Source organism: Bactrocera tryoni, chromosome 2 (assembly GCF_016617805.1).
Source record: "Bactrocera tryoni isolate S06 chromosome 2, CSIRO_BtryS06_freeze2, whole genome shotgun sequence".
In the NCBI taxonomy this organism is placed as follows: domain Eukaryota; kingdom Metazoa; phylum Arthropoda; class Insecta; order Diptera; family Tephritidae; genus Bactrocera; species Bactrocera tryoni.
This window is the reverse complement of record NC_052500.1, coordinates 83,752,864-83,779,080: the sequence shown is the minus strand read 5'-3', so window position 1 is coordinate 83,779,080 and position 26,217 is coordinate 83,752,864. Positions and strand designations below refer to the sequence as shown.

Genomic DNA, 26,217 nt, shown 5'->3' with positions numbered 1-26,217 from the left:
CTTAAGGTAATCGCTGTTTCAACTGTGATTTCTGTCACGGTAACCAGCCGTGGATGTTACAAGGTAATCTCATAGTCATTGCAATATTATTTGTCGAGACTTGTATGTAAGTATGTAAGCGAAGCAGTAAATATTAGCTCTAATAAAGAATAAAAGGGTGGCAATATTGAAACGAAGTTCATATAACTATATATGTACACATGTTGGGTATATGAACATACATATATACTTTCAGTTCTATAACATAAACATCGGTCTGGTGTGCAAAGTCTTCAAATTGCATACGAAGCAACAACTACGTCAACAACATCGAAACACACAATTGCTACACCGCTGAGAGTACAAATTGCTTTTTATATATTTTTTTTCAGTGCGTTTGTATGAGAGCAGGTACTGTTTACAAAAACAAAGCGAGTTAAGGACATCATCATTTCAATTAAATAATTGTACGCTGATTTGTGTTGAGCATTTACACAGTTGTTGTTGGCTGCCGAGCTGTTTGTCTTTCCGGCGGACTGTGTCACTGTCGGACTGGTTGCACTGATTTGATTTCAGTGCGTTCGCATGCGATAATTCAATTGTGATTTGTTTACGCAAGTGCGTTCGGCAGTGCCACCGTGTGTGTGTGTGTGTTGTGCTTTCAATTTGCTGTTTGTTGGAGAATTTTATGTTCTGTTGTTTGTTGCATTTGTAAATTTCACCGTGTATGTATGTATGTGTGCTATTACAACAAATTTGTATTTTTGTTTTGTTTGAAATGAGCTTCTAGAGGTGTTTTCGTGCTAGCTGGCGACAGTCTTTGCAACGCGTTTAGAACGAACGGATCGGCCGAATGCGTACGGTAAAAGTGGATGCCAGTGAAATTGATTTGAAGTGAAAGCAGTGACAGTGCTTGTGAAGAGAGTGAAAGCTATAAAGAAAAGCTTATAAAATAAGAATGCCATAAATTATAAAGTTCTTAGGAAACCGTGAAATTTTGTGAAAAATAATGTAAATATAAACGAAAAACAAAAACAAACAAAGAAATTAAAAACTTACAGTTCAACACCTGTGTTCTCAAATAAATAAAACTAAATGCTTTAAAATGAAACGCGTGAAACTAAAAGCTTACAAAAATGCCAAACCACTTTTCAGTATTCTATTGCTATTAAGCTGTTTAAGGCTATGCCTTGGCGCACAGGAGAAACTATTACGCATTAACACCGACTTAACGGCACTTCCGACTGCCACTGTGCCTAGTGTTGGCACTTTCAACTCGCCTATTGATGCGAGTAAACAGGGTGAACAGAGCGCACTGCCTCTGGATGCTGACTCGCACATTTGTGTACGTGAGGAGACCTATGTGGAGCAACTGAAGGTGCCCACTATGCAGCCAGTGCGCATACGCAGCTCCCAGTGGTGCATGGAGATTCCACCACGTTGCTCCAACTACAAAACGGAAATGCGTGAAGTTGTGCAGATCAAGGTGAGTTTGAAGAGGAGCGCCTAGAGGCAGAGTTGCAAATGAAACGTTAATAAATAATGGAATACAAATTTATAATAAATTTATTTATTTATTTTAATTGATGAAAAAAAAATATTAAATGAAAATAATTTTCAAAATAAATGTTTTTTTTAATTTTTCAAAAAAATTTTAATTCCGAATAGCGGATTGAAAAGTAAAGAATTATGAATTATATAATACTTCACAGCCCTTGATTTCGATCATTCAGTTTGCATGGCAGCTATATGCTATAGTAAGCCGATGTGAACAATTTCTTCGTATATTACATAATTACCTTAGAAAATAACCTGTGCCAACTTTTGTGAAGATACATTGTCAAATGGGAAAGTTTTCCATACAAGAACTTGATTCCGATCGTTCAGTTTGTTTGGCAGCTATATGTTATAGTGGTCCGATATCAAATTTCAAAACGATATCTTAAAAACTGAGGGGCTAGTTCGTGTATATACAGACAGGCGGACAGACAGACACACGGACATGGCTAAATCGACTCAGCTCAACATACTGATCATTTATATAGTATATATACTTTATAGGGTCTCCGCCGCTTCCTTCTGGGTGTTACAAACTTCGTGACAAACTTAATATACCCAGTTCAGGATATAATATAAGAATTATATTAACATTATTTCGAGCATGCGTTCTCTGTGTTCTACTCTTTTAAACTAAGAAAAAAAATTATTATATTTTCATAAGGATGAGTTCCGCATAGCTGTCATACAAACTGTTCGACTGAAACCAAGAAGAAAATGGTATACTCTTTTGTGCTATAAGAAATGCATCCGGGATTCGGTACAGCTGGAGTTAACGGTTTTTCTTATTTTGAAAACTAAATGGTTAAATACCGTTATTTCGTCAGTGATTTTAACATAATAAAACATACAATTCGGATGGTGAAATAACTGCTCATTTAACCAATATTTTGTAGGCGCAGTCACGGCCCACACTGAATTAAGCTCGAAAAACTTGAAGAAAGGCATACATTAGCCTCAAATTTTACAGTAAAAATTTTAAACATTTTCGAATGTAAGTCGATGCAAAGCTGGTATAAATTCTCCGTGGGGCCACCAAATGCGACGCACTTATTGCATGTGCTCTAATTTTAATTTTCCATTAATTCATATTTGTTTTTGTTTTCGACGTTAGACAAAAGGCAAGCGAGTGCACAGATGCTGCGGCATTTCCTGCTTTCAATTGCGCCACACACCAACACACACACACGCACATATCGCCTTACAGGCTTTGGACGGCTAGCTGACCAGCACACACCCGTAGAACCAGTTTAATTTATATTTTGTTGCAAAACTTGCTGAAAACACGAGAAAAAAGGCCACAAATCAAACACACACACACAAGCGCATTAAATACGCGAAAACATTACTAGATTTTTATTATATACGTAATATTTAACTGCTAACACACGAACTGCTAAGTAGCGAGGCGCTAGCCAGTGGTAAAAGTGTTTAAAATGAAAATGTTTAGCTAAGAGAGCAAAAAACAAATGGCGCAGTGCAAATGAAAAAGTCGAATGCAACTCAATTGGCGCACAATCGATACTGCGCATGCGCCGCTGATCAGCGCCCACAGTGCCGTGCTGGTGGTGTGGAGTGGCGCAGCCTTGCAGGATGCCACGCACGGCATAACCAGTGCAGTACCGTGCCAAGCAAAACGCTCCAGAAAACATTTGCACCGCTCCGCTTGCATACACCACCGCAGCTTCGTCTGTCTGTTGTCAACGCCACTGCGGTGTTATGACGTAAGCGCAAGGCGCTGGCTTGCATTGGCCAGCAGCTCCGCAGCGCTCGCATGTGGCCCAGTTCGCGCTGGCTAATCCAGCGAAATGTCCAGCAGCTGGCCCCGTCGCTCACAGACAATTCCACCTACAAAAACAATGTGTCCCGCGTTTACTGTTATTATTGTTGTTGTCCCAAGACAGTCTCCGGGTCGAATTACATGTGCGCCCACTGTTGGGCTGCTTGAGGTTAATAACACCAGAAAGTGGAATTGTAGGTGAAAATTTGCAGTAAAGTACATTTTACTGTTTTTCCTTTGTTTCAGCTGCCATTTGAAGGCGAAATATTTGTGTATGTGTATTTTATGATTGGGGCACGTAACAACAGATGATGTACGAGCGTGCTTTGTTGGTCCATAATTTTGTGGCATTTTGTGCCGTGTAAATGGAGTGTAATTTGCGGCTATTAAACGGTACTTCATATAAGTAATGCGTTGAATGAAAAGGAATTGCGGAAAATTTGTATTTTTTACAAAAACAAAAAAATACACATTCAGTTTTTCTTGCAGGTCTCTCTGCATGCCTTTTAACGTTAACTGTGACAGATGTCACGTGTCCATAATATGTACTGCTTAACGATTTATGTTTGCTTTTAACTTGGTTTACTATTCATTAACGAGACACATTTAGGGCGCAGTGGATTAATGGCTCATTAGGATAACCTATTGATTGATTTGACTTTACGGAACCGGACTTCCTCCCCACTGCACCGCAGAACTTATTCCTAGCGCAATCTCCTCCGCTCACCTACCTTCGAGAGATATGTGGGTTGAGGCGGAGCCACTGGAAGTTATCAATGTTATCAAGCCCTTTCATTAGTATATCTCACAGATTTTCCGAAATTTTCGGTAAAAATTAAGCCTAAGACATTGGGGCACACATATTTGTTACCTGTGGACTCAGGGACGGATCCAGAGTGGAATTTTTGGGGGGTGAACTACATAATTTTGTACTTGATATGAGAAATGTGTAACTGTAGACTATAATTTTATTTTTGATACATATTTCAACATTTATTTTATAGCATAAAATCAATATGGTGTTCGCTCATTTTACTAAATCTTTCTAATACTTCTTCTGGTTCATTAGTACTGTCGTAGTCTATGTTGGGGCGCCAAGCCGTCCAATCTTTTGTGGAGCATCGTTTTTCAGAGCCAAGTCTTGATTCAGCGATTCGAAAAAGATCGTTCAGCATTAGCATTTGTGGCTGGCAAAGTGCAAACTACGTGATGAAGAGTATGAATCTTCGGATATACATACAAGTATATCCTTATCGCAAGGGCTGAGGGTTTCTAAGGCAGAAAGCACTTGCGTTCTCGTAGTCATTTGTATCTTCCTTTGTTGTTGCCAAAGTCCTACTTCTGCTTCCAGCTTCGATTTTTGCAGTTCTTTGTTTCTTGGCAAACATTTTTCAAAATGTCTAACATTCAATGAGTACAATTATATATTTTTCTTCTCAGTTTAGGTAAAATTTCGGAAATAGTTGACTCAAGTTGTAACTTTCAAGAACTTCATCGGGAAACCGCGTTTATAATTCTTACATGGCCGTATCAATAAGAGCTATGCAGAAACCCTGATGATGATGATGACTTTACTGATGGGCGATTGTTTCGATCACTCAGACGACCAGATGTTCTGGGTTTTTTCACTTTAACATCTAATTTTTCAGCAACATTTGAAATAATTGCATTCACGTTTTTATGACTCATGATGTTATAAAAGATAATTTATTATATATGAATATGAGCAAAGGCATTAATAATATTAGAAGAAGGAAAAACGTTAACTTCGATGCATTGAATCATTAACACCTTGCAAAGTTACAATTTTCATAACATAAAAGGGTATACAAAGGTCTTTATATCGTTTACAATCGGTTGGTTTTAATGGCAGACTTCTGCCATAATGGATCGATCTAAGCATTTTTTTCGAATACTGTACCTGCAAAAATTGTAAAATAAATAAATTGTCCATACAAGGACGTGATTTTGATAGCATGGCAGTTATATGCTTTGGTGATCCGATATGGTTAGTTCCGACAAATGAGAGCTTCTTGAAGAAAAAAGGTAGCGTGCGAAATTTCAGATCGATATCTCAAAAATCTGACTCTCTGCTTAGAACAAGAAGAATGTTCTGCTAAAATTAAGTTATAATTTTTTACTGTATTGAAATAGGCTTTACTAGATATATATACAACTGTCATTACTACTAAAGGACAAATTAGTTGAACCACTTTGTATTTTAATGGTTTTAGTTGTTTAATGTGTACGTGCCACAAGGAAATGCCGCAGGCAAAACCGACCGTGTGAATAATTTTGTAGGAAAAAAATTGAAAACACGAGCAATTTATACAAATGTTCTTAATTGGTATTTTACGACTCCAACTGCAGACAACAGTTTTTCAAATTCCAATTACCATAGTCAATATATTTTCTTATGCAAATATTGGCGATTTGCTGCTTCCGTTCAGCTATCAACAAACAAATCACTTACTTAACATAAACACAGACACGCACACACACGCAAACATTAAATATGTGTCATGTGTTATAGCAAAATTTCATCACCTGCGCTGTGCAACGGATATCGCTTTCGGTTGCAACAAAATGCGGCAAAGATGGAGTTACGCAAAGGCAACCTCTTTGTACGTGTGTGTGTGCAGGCGGTGACTGCCGGCGGCGGTGCCACGGCGTAACTCGATCACTTTACCGCTCATTTGCAATGGTTGTTGTGATTTGCAAGCGTCTCAAGTGTTCTACGCGAAGCAACACAAATGCTGAATTGCGTTTTGCCTAATGCAACTGCCGCTTGGCGGAGTCAAGTGCTTCGCTGCACACTCAATTAATGCAAAAAGGTGGCTTTTATTAAAAGTTATTTGCTGTTGTTGTTGCAGCTGTGGCATTTGATAGATGGACCGCAGCTTCTTGCAGAAGAGGCATTCAATACTGTCAACTCGCGGCCGAGACGGAAGTGGCAAGCATAAAAGTGATGGCGAGCAGCTGCAAAGAATTTCGGCTCACGGCGTAACTTCGCTTGATCGCGTTGCCAAGCAAGATTGAAAGGTAACAAAAAAAATCACAAAAACGGTAACTAAATACTACAGTTTTGAATGTTTGCTTCGTGTGGTTTGAGGTAGTAATAGAGATCATATAACTGTTGCACATATGTTTCAATTGCGCTATTAATACTTCAATAAATATTGGACTTCTGCAGTTAATAAGTATGAGGAAACGATTATTTGTAATAAGTTAATTTGATACTCAAATAAGATATCGGTATCGGTTATCCAAATATGAAGAGCTAAACTCACAAAGATTTACTTTTTCAACAGACAGCAAAGGCGGGCTTGAGCAGCTGATTGCAGCACTGGCTTTGAAGCTTTTTACTTCGTATTGGGTTTTATTACAAAAATTGCACTAAATGAATATGATACAGTAGTGTTTTTAAGGCAGAAGTGGCTGCTATTGATGTGGCAGTAGACGTATTACTATGAAGTGCAGCCTCTTTCAGGAAGGTGAGTATTTACTCCGTTGGAAGAGCGACAATGCTAGCTGAACTCGCTAACTGTGTGGTCAAAGCTTGCCCCACTCACATCAGACTGCGATCGAATTGAATCTCATTGCAGTCTTGCGTGTTAGCACTGAACTTAACAGGCGCTGGTTGACGACCCGCTCCTGTGGGACTGCAAGATCCTATTGGCCACGAGTAGAACGCAGAAGATCTTTTGAACTACTTACCCTAAGCAAAGTTCATCTTACCGCAATAGTGGGTGCTCTTACTGGACATTGTCGCATCGTCATTCATGCGGTAAGGCTAAAAATCTTGACGGATGAAAGTTGTCAAAGTTGAATCGAGAAGGATGAGATGGAACCACCCACGCTCTTTCTGCTCTATTGTTCGTCCTTTGCAAAATTGACCTCGGCAGTCTCACCGTCGTCGAACCAGACAACATAGACAGAACTGACATTGGCCGTTTTAGCAAATTTGTGATAAGCTCAAAGGCTTTGTCGAATTGTAAGATTCTTATGATGTATTCTATAAGAGTTTTAGGTAACACAAAGGATCGGCGTTCTAACGTGCCCAAGTGAGTTCCTTGTTAGGATCGACTTCAGAACCTATCTTAGCTTTACCAAGGAATCAAAGATTTTGGTTCGTTTTAATTTGAAAATCAAAATGCTTTCAGCAAATTGTTATCTCAAACCGAAATGTATATAAATTTCAGTAACGATTATTTTTTTAATTTAAACAATTTATTATCGACCATGGGTTTTTGAATGTGATATTGAAAATGTTCAATAATTTAGCGAATGGCGCTCCAAAAATTAGTTGAAGGGATAATAAAGATTTGTATTAAAGTACGCATTAATGTGGTTTTAATCTCAATTCTGGATGAAATTTGATCAGATTATAATATATGTGACCTGGTCTACGAAAAGGCGGCTAACGTGCGAAAACTAGTTTTCTGGGAAAAGCTGTTAAAAATAATCGTCAGTTTCTCGTTATCTCATTAATTATTCTTCTTTTTTTTGACACCTAGGCCCCCTTTTCGTAGACCAGGTCACATATACAGAGAATGAAGCTCATGAGCGCTGTTACCTATCGGTTACGTACCGATTACCTGCCAATTGGCACAATAATTCACAAATTTTTATTTTCGTACAAGGTAAACGAAGCCAAATTGCATAAACAACGGGCTAAAATTATTGAAATAGTGACAACAATCAAGGTAGCTGAATGTACTAGCCTATCAAGTGAGATTTGAGCAAAAGCCAAAAGTCCTCATTTGATTAAACATTTCAAAAGCTGTCATAAAATTAAAGTTCTATAACACAATCTACATGAATTAACACTAAATCGAGTTGAGTCCAATGCGATTCATTGAGACGAGTATTTGCTATCAATATCCGATAGCCAAGGTAGTGCTAAAATGCAATTATGTAAGCGCTTTATTTGTGGCACTTTTAATAGCATTTCGATGGAATTTTCGGCGATGCGTAGAGCAACTGACAAGCAACTGTCAGCGGCATGACACGTAGTGGCCAAAATGCTGCTGCGTTAATGCGCTTAAGGTTGGCCGTCTCGTCGGCTCCTGAACGTCAAAAGAATGCTCAAAAATTGATTAAAATCAGCAACGAAAAGTGTTACCAATTCAACGCATATAGATGCATTGCCCACAACCAAACGGTAGTCCAAACTGCCGCTGCGCAGTAATTAAAAGAAACAATCGTTATGCGTTGCAGTAAATTTCTTGAAATGTTCCAAAGCAGAAATTAATTGCAAAAAAAACGCCAAAGAGCAGCTCGCCACCATCATTTCGCAAAAGCGCGAAAATCACGTAAATGCCAAACTAACTAACTGTATTTGGAAGTAAAAGCATAACCCGTTTGAGGTTATACGATATGTTGGACGTTTTGGTTTGCGCTACGGGATGAAAATGGTGTCTCATTACAGCTGCTCTCCAAAACTCCAAAACTGAACGAAGTCCACATACCAAATCGGCAAATTGATGGAAAGAAAATCACACAACCTATTAAAGCAGAGAAAATCTGTTGAAAAATTTAATAAAATGTATATAAAAAGCTATACTAGGGTGCTTAGTGGGTTAAAATCGGAAATTGCCTACAATGTGTACGCAGCGCAGATACAGCACGACAGCCGTTTAATTCGGTTTACTTGAATTAATTAATTTTCCTAATTGCACATCGTAAAACTGTTTGTGGCAGCAGTCGTTTTGACCAAAACGAGTGGAACACACCAATTCTACACAAACCACGAAATTCGATTCCGACCGAAAAATTATTTATTGCTGTCCAGCGCGGATATATGAGTACATAAGTGCGCGCTTGCTTTTGCGACGAGTTTCGCAAAGTTTATTGCCTGCCACACATTGAAGATCAGCATTTTAATTAACAGCAGCTCAGCATTCCTTGGCGATGTTTTATGCTCTACATGCCGGTTGATTGCTGCCGGTTGCTCCCTGCCTGCCGTCTGCCGCCTGTCGATCGCCGGCAGCGTGTCTGTGGGTCAGCGGTACATGTTACGATGTTGTCGAGGAAGTGCATAGCTGACATGAGGATATTGTTTCCAAACCGCTTTGCTTCGATTAGGCGAAATTATCAAGACGATTAGGCTCTTTAAGAGCATGGGAAAGTGGGCGAACGGAAGATTGTGTGTATTTGAAGCAGGACATTTATTTCACAAAGTTGACACAAATATGACTATGATTTTGTGAACTAAAAACAAATTACCTTTGGCATATGGGAACATATACTGAATGTACATTTAGGGCTTTTTTCTCAAAGAGACATTACTTTCTTCGAGGTTGGTCTTTCTAATAGCTGTTACTTGACTTATACTCATTTTAGTTTGTTATTTTGTATTGAACCGACTTACTCCGGAACTACCTTTGCAAATTGAGTATATTTATTACCAAAATAATGGTTCGACTCATGCAAGACATCGCACTGAGTTTAATATTCGGTCAACATAATCGCACATGCATCTCTTTCGCAGTACGTTTCTTCGATTGGATGATATGCATTCTCAGACAGAGTATCGAAGAAGACCCAAATCAGTCCAGCCGCCAACGTCCGCAATAATTGTAGCTGAGTCGACCCACTTTTTGGAAGTTTTTTCCGAAGGATTTGGGTTTGCGAGCTTACAAAATCCAACTCGTGCAAGAGTTGAAGCCGAGCGAGCCATCAATCGCGTTTAACGTTCGGTGAATGGGTCCAAAAAAGCTGGTCATACATCCAGATTTCCACTAGAGAATGTTGCTAAACGATAAAGCTCACTTTTGGTACGTTAACAAACAAAATTGTCATATTTGGAGTGATGATAAGCTAACAATCATGGTCGAAGCGTCTTTAAATCTTCAAAAAAAAAAAACACTCTTTGGTGTGATCTATAGGCGGAGCGAGTCAATGTTTCATGTTTCTTCAAAATTGGGATTTTTTTATTTACATTCTATTGGGAACGCTGTAGATACGATAAAACATTGTAGCAATAATTTTATTGAAGGAAACTTTTATTAAGCGAATTATCTTGCGTCATGGGTCTGTTTCGTGGTCTCCAAGAATATGCGTTTACCACAGCTAGAATATTTTTTTAGCGTTATGTGAAGTCGTTTATGGCTCAAGACCATTAATATCTTGTAAGAGAATATTTGGCGCTGAAAGAAGTGGTCGAAATTTGGGCCTTTCTTCTTCTTCTTCTTAATTGGCGTAGACACCGCTTACGCGATTATAGCCGAGTTAACAACAGCGCGCCAGTCGTTTCTTCTTTTCGCTGCGTGGCGCCAATTGGATATTCCAAGCGAAGCCAGGTCCTTCTCCACTTGGTCCTTCCAACGGAGTGGAGGTCTTCCTCTTCCTCTGCTTCCCCCGGCGGGTACTGCGTCGAATACTTTCAGAGCTGGAGTGTTTTCATTCATCCGGACAACATGACCTAGCCAGCGTAGCCGCTATCTTTTAATTCGCTGAACTATGTCAATGTCGTCGTATATCTCGAACAGCTCATCGTTCCATCGAACGTGATATTCGCCGTGGCCAATGCGCAAAGGACCATACATCTTTCGCAGAATTTTTCTCTCGAAAACTCGTAACGTCGACTCATCGGTTGCCGTCATCGCCCAAGCCTCTGCACCATATAGCAGGGCGGGAATTATGAGCGACTTATAGAGTTTAGCTTTTGTTCGTCGAGAGAGGACTTTACTTTTCAATTGCCTACTCAGTCCGAAGTAGCACCTGTTGGCAAGAGCAATCCTGCGTTGGATTTCCAGGCTGACATTATTGGTGGTGTTAATGCTGGTTCCTAAATAGACGAAATTATCTACAACTTCAAAGTTATGACTGTCAACAGTGACGTGAGAGCCAAGTCGCGAGTGCGACGACTGTTTGATTGATGACAGGAGATATTTCGTTTTGCCCTCGTTCACTACCAGACCCATTTTCTGTGCTTCCTTGTCCAGCCTAGAGAAAGCAGAACTTACGGCGCGGGTGTTGAGGCCGATGATATCAATATCATAGGCATACGCCAGCAGCTGTACACTCTTATAGAAGATGGTACCTTCTCTGTTTAGTTCTGGAGCTCGAACTATTTTCTCCAGGAGCAGGTTGAAGAAGTCGCACGATAGGGATTCGCCTTGTCTGAAACCTCGTTTGGTATCGAACGGCTCGGAGAGGTCCTTCCCGATCCTGACGGAGCTTTTGGTGTTACTCAACGTCAGTTTACACAGCCGTATTAGTTTTGCGGGGATACCAAATTCAGACATCGCGGCATAAAGGCAGCTCCTTTTCGTGCTGTCGAAAGCAGCTTTGAAATCGACGAAGAGGTGGTGAGAGTCGATTCTCCTTTCACGGGTCTTTTCCAAGATTTGGCGCATGGTGAATATCTGGTCGGTTGTTGATTTTCCAGGTCTGAAGCCACACTAATAAGGTCCAATAAGTTTGTTTACGGTGGGCTTTAATCTTTCACACAATACGCTCGATAGAACCTTATATGCGATGTTGAAGAGGCTAATCCCACGGTAGTTGGCGCAGATTGTGGGGTCTCCTTTTTTATGGATTGGGCATAGCACACTTAAATTCCAATCGTTGGGCATGTTTTCAGCCGACCATATTTTACAAAGAAGCTGATGCATGCTCCCTATTAGTTCTTTGCCGCCGTGTTTGAATAGTTCGGCCGGTAGTCCGTCGGCCCCTGCCGCTTTGTTGTTCTTGAGGCGGGCAATTGCTATTCGAACTTCTTCATGGTCGGAACGTCTGCTCCATCGTCATCGATTGGGGAATCGGGTTCTCCTTCTCCTGGTGTTGTGCGTTCACTGCCATCCAGCAGGCTGGAGAAGTGTTCCTTCCATAATTTAAGTATGCTCTGGGCATCAGTGACTAGATCACCTTTGGGGGTTCTACAAGAGTATGCTCCGGTCTTGAAAGCTTCTGTAAGCCGCCGCATTTTTTCGTAGAATTTTCGAGCATTACCCCTGTCGGCCAGCTTATCAAGCTCTTCGTACTCATTTCGGCCTCTTTCTTCTTCTGTCTGCAAATGCGTCTCGCTTCCCTCTTCAACTCTCGGTATCTATCCCATCCCGCACGTGTAGTGGTCGATCGTAACGTTGCGAGGTAGGCAGCCTGTTTTCTCTCCGCTGCGACACGGCACTCCTCGTCGTACCAGCTGTTCTTTTGCTCTTTCCGAAAACCAATGGTTTCGGTTGCAGCTGTACGTAAGGAATTTGAAATGCCGTCCCACAGTTCCCTTATACCGAGTTGTTGACTATTGCTCTCAGAGAGCAGGAGTGCAAGCCGAGTAGAAAATCGTTCGGCTGTCTGTTGTGATTGCAGCTTCTCGACGTCGAACCTTCCTTGTCCCGTCCATCGCATTTCTTGGACGGCGGTGATGTCAGCCTTTATTTTTGCGAGGACATCAACCAGCTGGGCAGCGGCACCTTCCCAATTAAGGGTCCGGACATTCCAGGTGCATGCCCTCAAATCGTAGTCCTTATTCCGTTTGCCATGGTCGTCATCAAAAGGGGGGTCTCTCATCCGAGGCTGTTTCAACTTTTTCATTGGTATTGTTTTTTACGTGGCGGGTCCCAAGCACAGCGCACAACCCTATGTAGGGAATGTTTCGCCTTCTCACATTAGCTCGCCTTCGAACGGATGTTCTTAGGCTACCCAGAGGATACTTGGTCAAAGACCGGAAGTAGTGAGCTGCTTGAGCCATGTGTAAAAGAATCGTTTCTGGCCACTCCCAAGTGAATGGCGATCAGAGAACTTTCCTCACATGACTCCATCCTCCATTTGGGCTTCTCGGTTGGAATTTATTAGCGCCTGCCGCTTGCAACCTTTATAATAAAATTCGAGTTCATTGCAGATAGATTTTGATTCGGTGTAATTGGCTCCCAAAATTTCAAACGAGTATTTCCATAAACACTGTTTTCCAAGGCCATAAAGAAAATTTATCCAAAAAAGCTGAACAGAACTACTTGCAGTTTTGACACGATTTTCCTAGATACATTTGTCAAGTAATAATCGAAGTAATGATATTTTTGATAAACATTTAAGCTTGGGCTGCAAAAACCTGTCTTTTTTATGGCAAACTGCTAATTTAAGATAATTTAAGTACAAAATCTTCTATACGGCCAGACGTCATTCATCGGAGATACTTCTGGAAATCGGCTACGAGATCAAGGGGTTCAAAATATCAAAATCGGTCAACTATTATAAAAGTTAAAACCATAACTCCAGCGTATCAGTTTTCCAGCTAATCATTCTACGATCGATCAACTCCACTAAATTACACACATTATTAAAAAAGCTTTTGAGGAAAAAAGTATGTTCCACCGTGTTTTTGAGCGTTGCAAAAGCGATCGATAAAGTTTGTTACAGAGGACTGATTTTGAACCTGAAACTTAGATACAGAATTATGACATCAAAAAATTGTATTTATTAGATCGCTAATTCCGCGTTAAACAAGGAGACAGGTATTCTATTATTGGGGAAATAAAAGCAGGAGTTCCACAAGGTAACGTGTTGGGCCCTCTTCTTTATATTCTACTCACGCATGACCTGTCAGTAGACTGCTATTATACAACGGCCACATTTAGTCTCCAAAAAGCTGCAAATAAAGTTCTACAATGGGCAAAGAAATGTGAGATAAAACAAACTAGCAACAAGATACAACACTTACCAATCTTCATAGACGGTACACGAATGCAGTACTGTAACTCCGCTAAATACTTAATAATAACGCTTTACTCTAAGCAGATTGGTAACAAATCAGTGTTTTCCATCGAAAATACGTTACTTATCTACAAACAAATACTCGGATCGATATGGAGCTATGGGGCGCAACTCTACATCCCCAGAGTAATCAAATAATAAGAGTGTCATCCAACAATTTCAAAACAAAGTACTAAGACTAATTGTCAATCGCCTCGGCATTGTAGATTCGCTGATATAGTTAACGCAGAAATATTAAAAGTTACAGCAGCGCATAATGCACGATTTCTACAGCCTTGTTACGAAGAAGTAGTCTTCAGTTAACTTCTACAGATGGACCACCAAGACGCCTCAAATGCCTTAAGGCCAGCAATATTTCAAAGTAGCCAATACTCTCATAGTAGTTTTGTAGTAAATCATTTTCAACTTGCTTGATAGTCCTTTTTTTTGTCTGAACTAGTTGCAATGAATTAATAAAGGAATTAAAAAATCATTTTTTTCTGACCTCAACGCATATAGAAGTATACCTCTTTAATGGTTTGTAATTTTGAGATTTGTTTACATATCGTTGTTCAATTCTGAACAGAGTTGTATGGATTGTATTTCAACAGCAACAGCCGAAGCAGGAAGAGCACGCTAAGCACTCGCCAAGCACTCGTAACGGTAATCCGTTTTATGTCACACCACAAAATACCAACAGATGTGTTAACACAAAGGCGGCAGCAAATAAATTAAATGGCAATATATTTGCATTGCACACGCGTAAAGTTCATTCAAATGCATTTCGCACGGGATTAAGACTTTTTTTCGACCGCCTGACAGGTTGTCATTTGGCGTTTAGCCGTTGATCTGTGTAAGCGCATACATAATCACCGAAGTGGATTTTTCACACTCACTCGCATGCTGCCGCTCTCACTCGCGTTTACCACTTTCCTCTTGAATCGAGAGTTTGCCGGGCGGCTGTTGGGTCGCGGCGCTAACGTAATCACCAGTTGGTGGCGGTGTTAATTATGTCATGATATCAGTTGGCATATATGTACATACTTATGTACGTTCCATAGATATGCTTAGATGCATTTAAAGTTGTATAAGTATGCGTATATATATGTTAACATGCCACTTGGTAGGAACGCTGTATGTAGACAGGTATGTGGTGTCATTGGTTAGAAGCAGTCACACTAAATCACTTGCCAAATATTATATGAGTTCAGGTAGTGTAATCTGATACGACAAGTGTGTACCAATATGTTTAAATGAGTTAAGCATCCACCCCCTCTACCCGGTATAACTGGCGCATCCTAATAAAAAGCGCAATTCACCACAGAATGCTACTGCAACGCAAAACAAATAACTCACCACACCTATACCAACCCAACCAACAAAAGGAATGTACAACGGGGAAGCTGACACATTCGTGTACACACTGCGCCGCGTCGACACCTTCCTACTCACAATTCGATCTATACACAATCATCGCACATAAACAATTCGCTACCAAGTTTCGCATAGACACTGCCGCGTCGATCCCTAAAAAATCATCTTCGGCATTGGAATCTCGCCGCCCCGCTTGTCAGTCCCTATAGGTGACTAATAGTCTATAGAAAGGGGCATTCTAATATACTTAGCAAGCTCCCGTTTCTACCCAATACCACAAATTTTCAAAATTCTAACGTGAAATAAGAGAAAAGCATATTCAAATTTATTTCAAGAAATCATGGATCATTTGAGCTCTCTAATGTATGGGGTTGTTTAGATACGGTTAGGAATACTCTATTCCATTACAAAGAGTTCCAGATATATTAAGAGGATGAGATTTTTGTTTTTAATATCAAAAGACAAGACTTAGAGTTTAGACATACAAATAAAAACTCTTCCATAAATCAATAACACATTTAATGTATGTATGTTAATTTACAGTCCCTATAGGTGACTAATAGTCTATAGAAAGGGGCATTCTAATATACTTAGCAAGCTCCCGTAAGGCTTCATTGAAGATAGTAAAATAATATATTGATCTTTTAATGCAGCTAACATCATATTTCATGACAAACCTGCATTAGGTTCCAGGACACAGGGATATCCGTAGCAAATTAGAAGCTGTTCAACTAGTCAAAGCAGGCACTATACTAAAACTAAATTCTGACAAGGAGAGAATATATATGCTACTGACTACTTGCAAATATCTAATAGACAAACATGTTATAAGTATAGCCGAGTCTCAGTTGAGACAATCCCTAAGTTGCCCAACAAACAGACAAAACTGGCATGAATGGAATATGGGCCGCGCACTCACCGACCATTACAATTCAAACGGAGTGACGTAAGAAGTCTAGTCGGAGCCAACAGCCAACAGATCACTGTTTTATTGGCAGACATGCCAGCAAACTGGGTATACCACAAGTATACAACGCTTTTGTAGGAGCTTACATGCGGTGGAAAAAAAGAGACTAAGAGCATCAGGGTCGCCCCGTAATGAAAACGGTGATCCTAAGGATTAGTTTATTAGCCGGCTTTATTTTGCAAAATACTAATATACAATTTTGGTCGCCAAAATTTCCTCTTAGCTGTATCCTTCGCGCAAGATGCGACTGGGCAATGGGGGTCGCTGCTTACAATGTCAAGATATCAAACTGGCTCCTGTCAGAGTCCTTACATTTTGCAAGCAAGCGTCTCCTAGCGAAGGCTGACGTACTTTCCCAATCATCCCCTTATGTTGGATAACTTTATATGCAACCTCAGAAGTAGGTGAATGGGTAAAACAGCGGCCATTGTTAATGAGGTACTTGGTGGTAGGTATAAAACGCTAAGGGTAGAGACCACTAAATCGAAAACTCAACAAGGAGGACAATAAAGGAACGAAGCGGACTAGGACATCAAATTAAACGTTGAAGGCAGACGATGTTGCTACCTCCGGCGGGCACAGCAATCTTATGAGCTGTGTTGCCAGTGGCCCCATTTACACTGCAACGGGTTGGAGTAGATGTAGTACAACTTTCAAACCAGCTTTACAGCGCACGGCTGCCACAGTCCATGAAGACTCGGATCAAGAAAGCGCTGTAAAAATTAACGCAGAAAAGGAAGAAGAATAATCTTTCTATAGCTAAACTTTTCTCCGTTATATGGTACACGCTTATCAAATACTAGGAAGGATTACGTTACTTTCCATTTCGCTGTGATAAACTCGCAAGCTTTTCTTATTCATTATTTACGAAACTCTGGAGTGCGTAATCCACTTATTATTTAATTTAGAGGCAGCAAAAATCTATCAAATTACTAAGGCGATCTCTCAGACTAAATAAGATATAGTAGGAAGACAAAGCAGAATAAGATGAAAATGAAGAGACGAAATATTTGCTAATAAGCAACCTTTTACTTATACACTTACTTAACTGGTAAGGCAATAATACTGGCGTGCAACAATTGTAACTGTATCTCCCATATACACACACATTTTGTGAGCATAACATACCTTCACTACTCCACTTTCCAGTGTTGCAACATACTAGTGCAATAAAAGATCGAACAAAGAAATAGTACTCGCAACACAGTATTGCGTAAGTTTCCTGCAACTTGTAATTAAAACCCAGCAAAACACACACACACACTTGCATTGCGCATGGCATTCCTTTTCGTGCTTCGTCAACTTGCCTACAGCCGTTTCGAAAGATCTATTTCATATTCCTCATTGTGCTCTAATGAAATTTAATGCTGCACGCAAGTGTGTGCGCCTCTAAGCTGAGCAGATGTAATGCGAATGCATTATTCATACATACAATTATATATATATTCATCTGTATATATGTACGGTACATGTACTGATGTATGTGGCTTGGCTAACGCGGAATTCCTAAGAAATGCATTTGAGCCGCTGCTGTGCTTTGTAATCGAAACCCTTCAACTAAATTTTTACAGGTGAATAGCAAATAAGGCGAAATAGCAGACAAAGTTACTTTGGCAAATATAGTATAGTATGTGCAGAGCTTAAAAATATATGTGTGACTGGATTTGGTTACGTTTGGGGTATGAATACTTGTTACTTATCGTATTACGGTAGCTCTTATATCCGGAAGACTGCCAGAGGACTAATGCTAGATCTCAAGTAAATATGTAAATGCAGTATCCAGTGAGTCAAAAACAGTCGCGGTAACTATGGTCTCTTGAGGACAATTAGTGCAAAGAAAAATATCGGCAATCGATTATTGATTATCAGTTATTGTCCTGCAACTGTTCAATACTTATATGAACATTCTTTTTTATCGCACTTGCTGTTATGTTTTAACTTTTATAACTATTTTCATCAGATATGTAAAAAGCCAAAAAGAACAGGTCGTGACTGGAAAATTTACTAGCCTTCCAGGAACTAAAAATCTGTGGAATTATAATGTGAATATCGACATGGCGTATGATTAACATAATGCTTCTCAATGTCTGTTCAGAATGTCCTCAAATAACCTTACTTCGTATACAACTGCAAATTAGTCGGTTGCGGTGAGATATCTTTCAAGGCTCTCAATATGCTAATTTAAAAGAAAGCGGTCAGCTTAGCTGAAAAAGCTTAGAAATTTCATGAAATTTGCGAAGGACTTGACTAGTGATTTGTAGAGGCTCGCTTGGTGCATAGTAATGGCTTAATTGCTTAACTATGCGCGATTGCGGTCTTTGAGTTATGAATTTATATAAACTTGTGAGTTTTAAGAGGTCAAATACTTTTAGAATCCAGAAAAAGCGAGTTTACCTGAATTTTTTCTGAGAAAACTTTTTAATTTATTGATCCTGAAATATATACACAAATTATGGTATCCTTTGGCTGTATTTTAAGACTTAGTTTTCGTACAAATATTTACTTGGAAAGGAACTACAGCTGATTCCCGGGAGTTCTTCTCAAAAAAGACGTTTTCTGGTGGCCACAATATCGCTGAGCTGGAACTGCTACTTAAAATTAAAAAACCAAACAGACTTCGTGAAATTATTATTAAATCTAGTAAAACTTTTTTTTGTGTGCTTTTGCCATTTTGTGGTCGTAATAATCGTTCACCTGTCGTCGAATTGTTGAAGATTTTGAGTTTACATTTTCTTTACATAATATTTAAGTGCCAAAAACATCGCTCGATCTGTTGAAAATATTGCTGCCGTCCAAGCAAGTATTGCTGAAGACCGCAATATGCCGCTTTCATAACGTTCTCAAGAATTGAGAATGTCTCAAAGCACAACCTGGCGGGTTCTGAGAAAATATTTGGGCTTGCATCCGTGTAAAATTGTTTTCACTCAGGAACTGAAGCCATTGGACCACTGTAAACGTCGTGAATTTGCTGATTTTGCCTTGGAACAACTTGAAAACAATAACAATTTTTTTTAAGAAAATCATCTTCTCCGTTGAGGCTCTCTTTCAGCTGAGATGTGCGGTAAACAAACAAAACTGTCGATTTTGTGCGAAACAAGTGACAAATATTTATAGTAACAATAAAAAATTTTGCTTTTCGGTGTTTTTTGTAAAAACCAGCCTTTTTTCAACAATTCTTTTCTCGTATAAAAAATTCAATATTTTATTAGAATTTTTAATTATTGCAAACATACATTATTAACAAAGAAATTCTGAAATTTTTGGAAAAAAATATTTTAAACTCGGCCATTGCGAGGCCATTTCCGGTGACCCGTCGGAATAAAGATGTGCCCGCGTTGGCAGGATAACTCCTTATATGATCATCTAAAGTAAAAATAAATATATTTTAGTTAAAAACTTAACTTAGTTCTAAAAACGGATAAAAAAAATACTGAAAATTGGATTTTTATTTCAGATAAGTGTAATAGAAGGAAAAAAAAAATTTTTGTTCAAGTCTTTAAAAATTGTATCTCAAAGACATGTGTAAAATGTCATGAAGATGGGTTGAGTAGTTGACCAAAAATCTTGTCAACCGACTTCAAAAACATAGTTTCGAGAAAAACGTGTTTAAAGACGGCGTAGTTAGCCAAGCTAGCCTCGAGCGCACAAGTTCTCAAGGCGGTATCTCCGAAAATATTATTCGGATCAATTTGATTTTTTTTAATTCTAGAATAGGTGTTATAGAATGTAATAAGACAATAAAAAATGTTTGATTTTTTGAAATCCGTAAGCCCATGTAACCACTTAAGCAAGAAAATCTTCCTCATCGCCAATTACCTTGTTCAAAGGTGCTATAGGATGCCGATCTTCAGGAACAATAGAATCCACAATTTTTCAATGCTAACCACCAATTACACTGGTTAATAAAAAAATTCGTTTTTGGGTTTCTGTTTTCATGTTCAAGTTCTGATTCTAGATATTGAAAAACGGTGGAATTTTTTTTTAACTCTTAAAGTTTGCTTTCGTTTGAAAGGAATGGGCCTGATTTGTCCATACGAACATAAAATATACACGAAAGAAATTAAACTTAAAAAAAATAGTCTTCTCCTATTTTTGGTATAGGAGGAGCCGAAATTTAGCATTTAGAAGTCAGACCCAAAAGTCCTGTCGACCGGTGTTATCAAAATTAAATTCTGTAATGCCATGCAATCTTTTTTTCAAATTCCTATAACGGTCACCGACACCTACAACAACAACAAAGTCGTCGCAGACATTTTCATGCAATTAGCAGCGAAATAACACAAAACGCCTTAAATACTTTGCATCAATGGATTATTAACCTCAGCTTCTCACCACAGCGCAGCAACAATAACAAACTGCAGTTGATGACGGCGAAAAGTCAAGCAACGACAGGTCGTCGCTCAGTCTGGGCTCACAATGCAAATTGCAACAATAACAACAAGAACTCACTTGCACACTCGTAAACAATTTAGTGAAGAATGTTGAGATGCGCGCCGACCAGTGCTGCAACGGCGTGTGGGGCAGGCGGTGAGGTCGCCACACTAATTGAGCACCCACAAGCAGCAGCCGACTGCGACTAAGCGTGGACTCTGACTCTATAATATACATACATATGTTATGGCTTGTAACGAAATGTGGGGGCGTGGTGGTGGGAGCGCTGTTGGTGATGCTTATTTAAGCGGGAGTAGCGTTGATTGTGTTGAATTAATAAAAGCAGGAAATTTCAATGCAGACACATGAATGACATGACTGGACGGACAAAATGGTACTTCAAAAATACTTCACAACTTATTTGGGGCCGCAGACCTTTTTTTATTGCAGATGAAATATGTTTATTGAGCATTTCGCTTGCTGCTGGCATATTCTTTAAACTTTTGCAGCAAATACAAAGACATTTAAATTTGTTGGTGAGTTATTGGAAAATTGTTTTTAAAAATGTGTGACCATGGCCGTGTATAATGGCTGACAGTCTGAAAGCAAAGTTGCTCGGAGTGTCAAAAAACAACCCAAAATATCACCTGTCTCTAACGCCAAGGAGTCGAAGGAAACTGACATTGTAGAAGTCCACCTACAGCCTTTTCGGAGCTTCCTGGTTTTATTTGATTTTAAAGTGTAAACACCACCAAACAAGTCAAAATTATCGAAGAAAATATTGCAAGGCGTTTCTTCCTTCTCTATTAGCGTGGATACTGCTTACGCGATTATAACCGAATTTACTTCTTCTTTTCGCTATTTGGCGCCAACTCGAGATACCATGTGCAGTCAGGTTCTTCTCCACTTGATCTCTCCAACGAAGTGGAGGTCTTCCTCTGCTTTAACTGGCGGAAACTGAATGGAAAATCTTCAAAGCTGGAGTACAGCTGCTGTCTCTTGATTCACTGAACTACATTGATGTCGGCTTATATCTCGTACAGCTCATCGTTTCATCGACTGCAATATTCGCAGTCACCAATGCGAAAAGGATCATAAATCTTCCGCAAAACCTCTCCCTAGAACACTTCTAAGTCCGACTCATCAGATTATGCCATTGGCCACGCCTCCGCAACGTAAAGTAGAACGGAAATGACAAAGATATGATGCTCGTCGAGAGGGGACTTTACTTTTCACTTGCCTACTTAGTTCAAAGTAGCGCCTGATTGCTGATATTGTTATTGGTGTTGATGCTGGTTCCGAGAGAATGTTCGGCGTACGTCAGCAGCTGTTCACTTCAGCAATAGATTGAAGAAATCACATAATAGGAAGTCTTCTTGTCTTCCCGATCTTGATGAAGGTGTTGCTCAATGTCAGCTTACTCAGCCGTATTAGCTTTGCGGGGATACCAAGTTCAGATACGCTGGCATATACGCATTACCTTTTCGTGCTGTCAAAGGCGGCTTTAAAATCGACGAAGAAGTGGAATGTGTCGATCTTCCTTCCACGGATCTTTTGATTTGGCACATGGTGAAACTCTGGTCCATTGGATATTTTCCAGGTCTGAAGCCACACTGATAAGGTCCAATCAGTTTTATGACGGTGGGCTTCAGTCTTTCACATACTGCGCTCGATAAGATTGGACGGTAGTTGGTGAGATAATGTGGTCACCGTTTTTGTTGATAGGGAAGAGTATTTCTGCCGTGACTAGGGATTTCTATTTTGTAATTTTTATCGCAAAGTCCAAATTCAATAGTCTTCGATTTGTATAAATTAAGGACCATCCTAGGCAGCTAAAATATAAAAAATTAAATATTGTCAGTCTCCTCCATGACTAATTTGATTACTTCTGCTGCTAAGCTCAATTTGATTGGTGGCTATTGCTTTATCAGGTTAACAACCCAAAGTGTTCTGCTTTAGTGGTTGAGGAATGATTATTGAACAACATGTAAAAAGAGTTGCTGCATTCTGCTAGGAAATCATACCTCAACCTCATTGAACCTCGTGCTTAGGTGGAGGCGAAGTTTTGAAAGCGCAAAGTTAATAATATAAATGTGGTTACGGCTGCCTTCAGGAAATATGGGCAAATATACCTCCTGAACTTACATACTATTTTGCGCATTCTATGAATAAATATTTCCAATCAAGATATAGGACAAAAAGCGTAAACCGTTCCCTCGAAGGTCGGTTCTAAGCTATAACAATAACAAAAACAAAGGCATACATACAAAATATGAATATTCTTTTAAGAATATTAAAATGTTAATTTATACAAACTGTAGACTTTTTTGTTTTCCAAAATGGAGTCATTTTGAATTTTAAATTTTTTTGAGAAAATTGAATTTTTAAAAATATATTTCAATTACATTAGGATAATTAAAAAAAGGCCTTTTACTCACTTTTCGTGGTAACGCAACAACTTTAATAGTTTTCGAGATAATACACTTCAATGTCACACCGTCTTCCTTTACAATTTTTTTTTGGTTCACTGTGTATGTGAAAGTTATGCTATATAAAATTAAACATATGTATATAAGCGTATCTAGATATAAGCTGTATCACAGTAAGAATTGTTTTATTACCGTACATTTACTTTTCAGACTGACTGTGCAGTGTTACTTGAGTTATCATGCGACCACTGCATACCTTTAGGCACTTCAAATAAAGAAACATTTTCTACTCCACAGAATGTCACAAAGACGCGCACGATACGCTTCTGCTGCGCGGGTTATGAAGGCAACATCTCGATCAACGACACAGTTTGCAAGCCGGTCTGTCGCGGCGGTTGTGGGCGCGGCTATTGCCAGACGCCGGATGTGTGCAGCTGTGAGCCGGGCTACACTGGCACGCATTGCACGCAAAGTGAGTGAAATATTTTACCTTACTGGTGTGCCTTTTGTTACATGCTTGCTTTTACAGGGTGTGACCACGATCACTGGGGCGATGAGTGCAAACAAAAGTGCAAATGCCAAAATGGCGCTGTGTGCGATAATAAATCTGGTATCTGTCACTGTACCACTGGCTGGACGGGCGAATTGTAAGCGTTAATTGATTGCAGAAAATTTTTTGAATGTTATTGATATGTATTTTCTTCTGCACAGTTGCGAGCTGCCTTGCCCGACCGGCACGTATGGCGTCATGTGTCACAAGGAGTGCGACTGCGCCGACAAGCGCTGCCATCCGCAAACGGGCGCCTGTGGCGATGCGCTGACCCCAGTGATGCCCAATGTCACGCATGTCATGATACAAACACTCAACTCCACCATCGCCAATATAACGCACAAGCTCGATCGCATAGCGAATAAAATAGTGACCATAGCCACCAGCACTATTGTGCCGCCACAACTCACCGTCGCGCCCGAGGTAATCGTCATCAAGCAAGAGGATCAGCATACGCCCAAAATAATTGTACATCAACCCGGCTTGGGCGGTGGCTTGCTGAGCGACTTACACACAGCCGGCGGCAAGACACCAGAGGTGATACACGTAATCACAGCAGCAGGTGCCGACTGGCCGACGCACGCGAACGGTTCCTTGATGGGCGCAGCGCAAGACGCCAAACTGAGTTTGGCTGGCATCGGTGGTGTGGTTGAGTCGCCGGCGCACACTTTAGCGCCCACACCCACTGCTGCCGAACATGATGCTAATCTGCTAAGTACGCTGCTTGTGCTGCTGCTCATTATTGTTGTTGCGATCGGTATTAGTTGGCTCTATATATATCGGCGCTATCACTGGCAAAAGCAGCGTGTCGAGGCGGCGTTAGCGGCGCGCAATGCCAGTTTTGGTGGACCGTCCGCAGAGCTGGGCGGTGGCAGTGGCAGCGCGGTGGACGCCACAGCAATGTCTGGCGTGGGCGGCAAGAGTTTCCTAAAACCGTTGCCTGACTTGCCGGCCTTCACACAAATGGTGCGCAACAAAATCGAGGGTATGTAAGTGTCCTGATCCGAAATGTGATTTGTGGGCAGCAAAATTAATTTTGATTTTTCTTTTTCTGCAGCAGGACCCGAATTCTATGATGCGCCCAGCAACAACTCGTCTGTCAACATGTCCGCTTATGATTACGCACGCAAACTCTCACTCTATTCGATTGTGTCGCCCAAGTCGCGCAAAGGCAGCCCAGACTCGCATCTCTACGATGAGATACGCTATCCGGCAGCTTATCAGCAACAACAACAACAGCAACACAACTTTAATACTCAACACAGACAAAGACATCATAGCCAACAACAACAACATCCACAACACAATCATCCACAATTCTCCAACCATCAACAACAACAACAGCAGCAACATCACATTCACAGCACTAACGCTCTTGGCCAAGCGAATTTGCCGACACACGCGCATCTGCTTCAGAAACCCATGCAACACGCACAAATCTCAGCTTTCATTGCCCAACAGCCTTTGACCGCCACGACCCTACAACAACAGCAACATCACATTGCTCACCTGATTATACCACCGCAAAATGCTAATTTCCTGCAAGTGCCTTCAGCGTCCGCGTCCAATGTGAACGCCACCAACAACAGCGCCACACGCAAAGTGGCTCTCATTTAATATTTGATCGATGCGAGCGTCGTATCTTCTTGCAATTGTGAGAGAAGCAATGTAATTGCACCAAATACTTTTATAAACAGTATCATTATGCCATTTTCACTATATTTTTTAGAATATATTTTTTTTAATACACATACATTTGTATTTTGTTACATATAATAAATGAAAGATATTCATTTTTAAAGTAAAATTTCTTATTAATCGCCCTCTATATTTAAAAGCTTTATACAAATGTAAACTTGTGTGTATGAATATTACAGTGAAAATTCCAAACATTGTGATAATAATGAAAACCCTCATCGAAACTCTTCCCGCGCTGCAGGCGGCGCTACGAACAAATGGTTTCCTCATGATGAAAAGAAAAATGTTGGCACATATTAAAACGTCCTGCTTCTGGGTAAGCAGTTACAGTTGTTGGGCTATACCCAACTCCTATTATTGCGTCCTGGAAACGTGAATGTCCGATGCCTAAATGGAGCAGGTGCTGATGCCCAGAAGTTGTGGAGGGAAAAGTTCTCCAGCCTGATGAGCGGCAGTTAAAGTGTAAAATCTGGAGATGGTGAATTCTATATTCCAATCAATGACGATGAAATAGATGCTCCATTGCTCGACTATGATGAGGTCCGAATAGCAATTACCCGCCTGAAGAATAACAAAGCGGCAGGGCTGATGTATTACCGGCCGAGCTATTAAAATACGGCGACGAAGAACTGTCAAGATGTAGAATATGGTCGGATGAAAGTATGGCCGATGATTGGAACCTAAGTGTACCCTGCCCAATCTACAAAGAAATTACGTTGCGTAATCCTCCTTATTTTCGTATCGTTTTATCGAACGTAGTGTATGAAAGACTAAAACCCGCGGTATACAAACAGATTGGCCCTTATCGGTGTGG

The 26,217-nt window shown here is 40.1% G+C and overlaps 1 protein-coding gene across 3 annotated transcripts; it reads left to right on the top strand.

Moving 5' to 3' along the window:
* Positions 1–956: 956 nt before the first annotated feature.
* Positions 957–25,449, top strand: LOC120768100. Of its 3 annotated transcripts, none has more exons than XM_040094644.1 (5): positions 957–1,465; positions 23,453–23,627; positions 23,685–23,802; positions 23,867–24,690; positions 24,766–25,449. In XM_040094644.1, exons 1-5 carry the CDS (start codon positions 1,085–1,087, stop codon positions 25,320–25,322), a joined length of 2,055 nt encoding a protein of 684 aa, XP_039950578.1. In that variant the 5' UTR covers positions 957–1,084; the 3' UTR covers positions 25,323–25,449. The 3 variants fall into 3 exon arrangements, with proteins under 3 accessions (XP_039950578.1, XP_039950577.1, XP_039950579.1); XM_040094643.1 differs by having other exon boundaries at positions 24,763–25,449; XM_040094645.1 differs by having other exon boundaries at positions 23,867–24,671; positions 24,763–25,252.
* The last annotated feature ends 768 nt before the right edge of the window (positions 25,450–26,217 follow it).

Coding starts and splice junctions, on each gene's coding strand:
- LOC120768100 (XM_040094643.1), top strand. CDS start 1,085: ATGAAACGCGTGAAACTAAAAGCTTACAAAAATGCCAAACCACTTTTC. Junction 1,466..23,452: donor GTGAAGTTGTGCAGATCAAG/GTGAGTTTGAAG, acceptor TCTACTCCACAG/AATGTCACAAAGACGCGCAC. Junction 23,803..23,866: donor ACTGGCTGGACGGGCGAATT/GTAAGCGTTAAT, acceptor TCTTCTGCACAG/TTGCGAGCTGCCTTGCCCGA.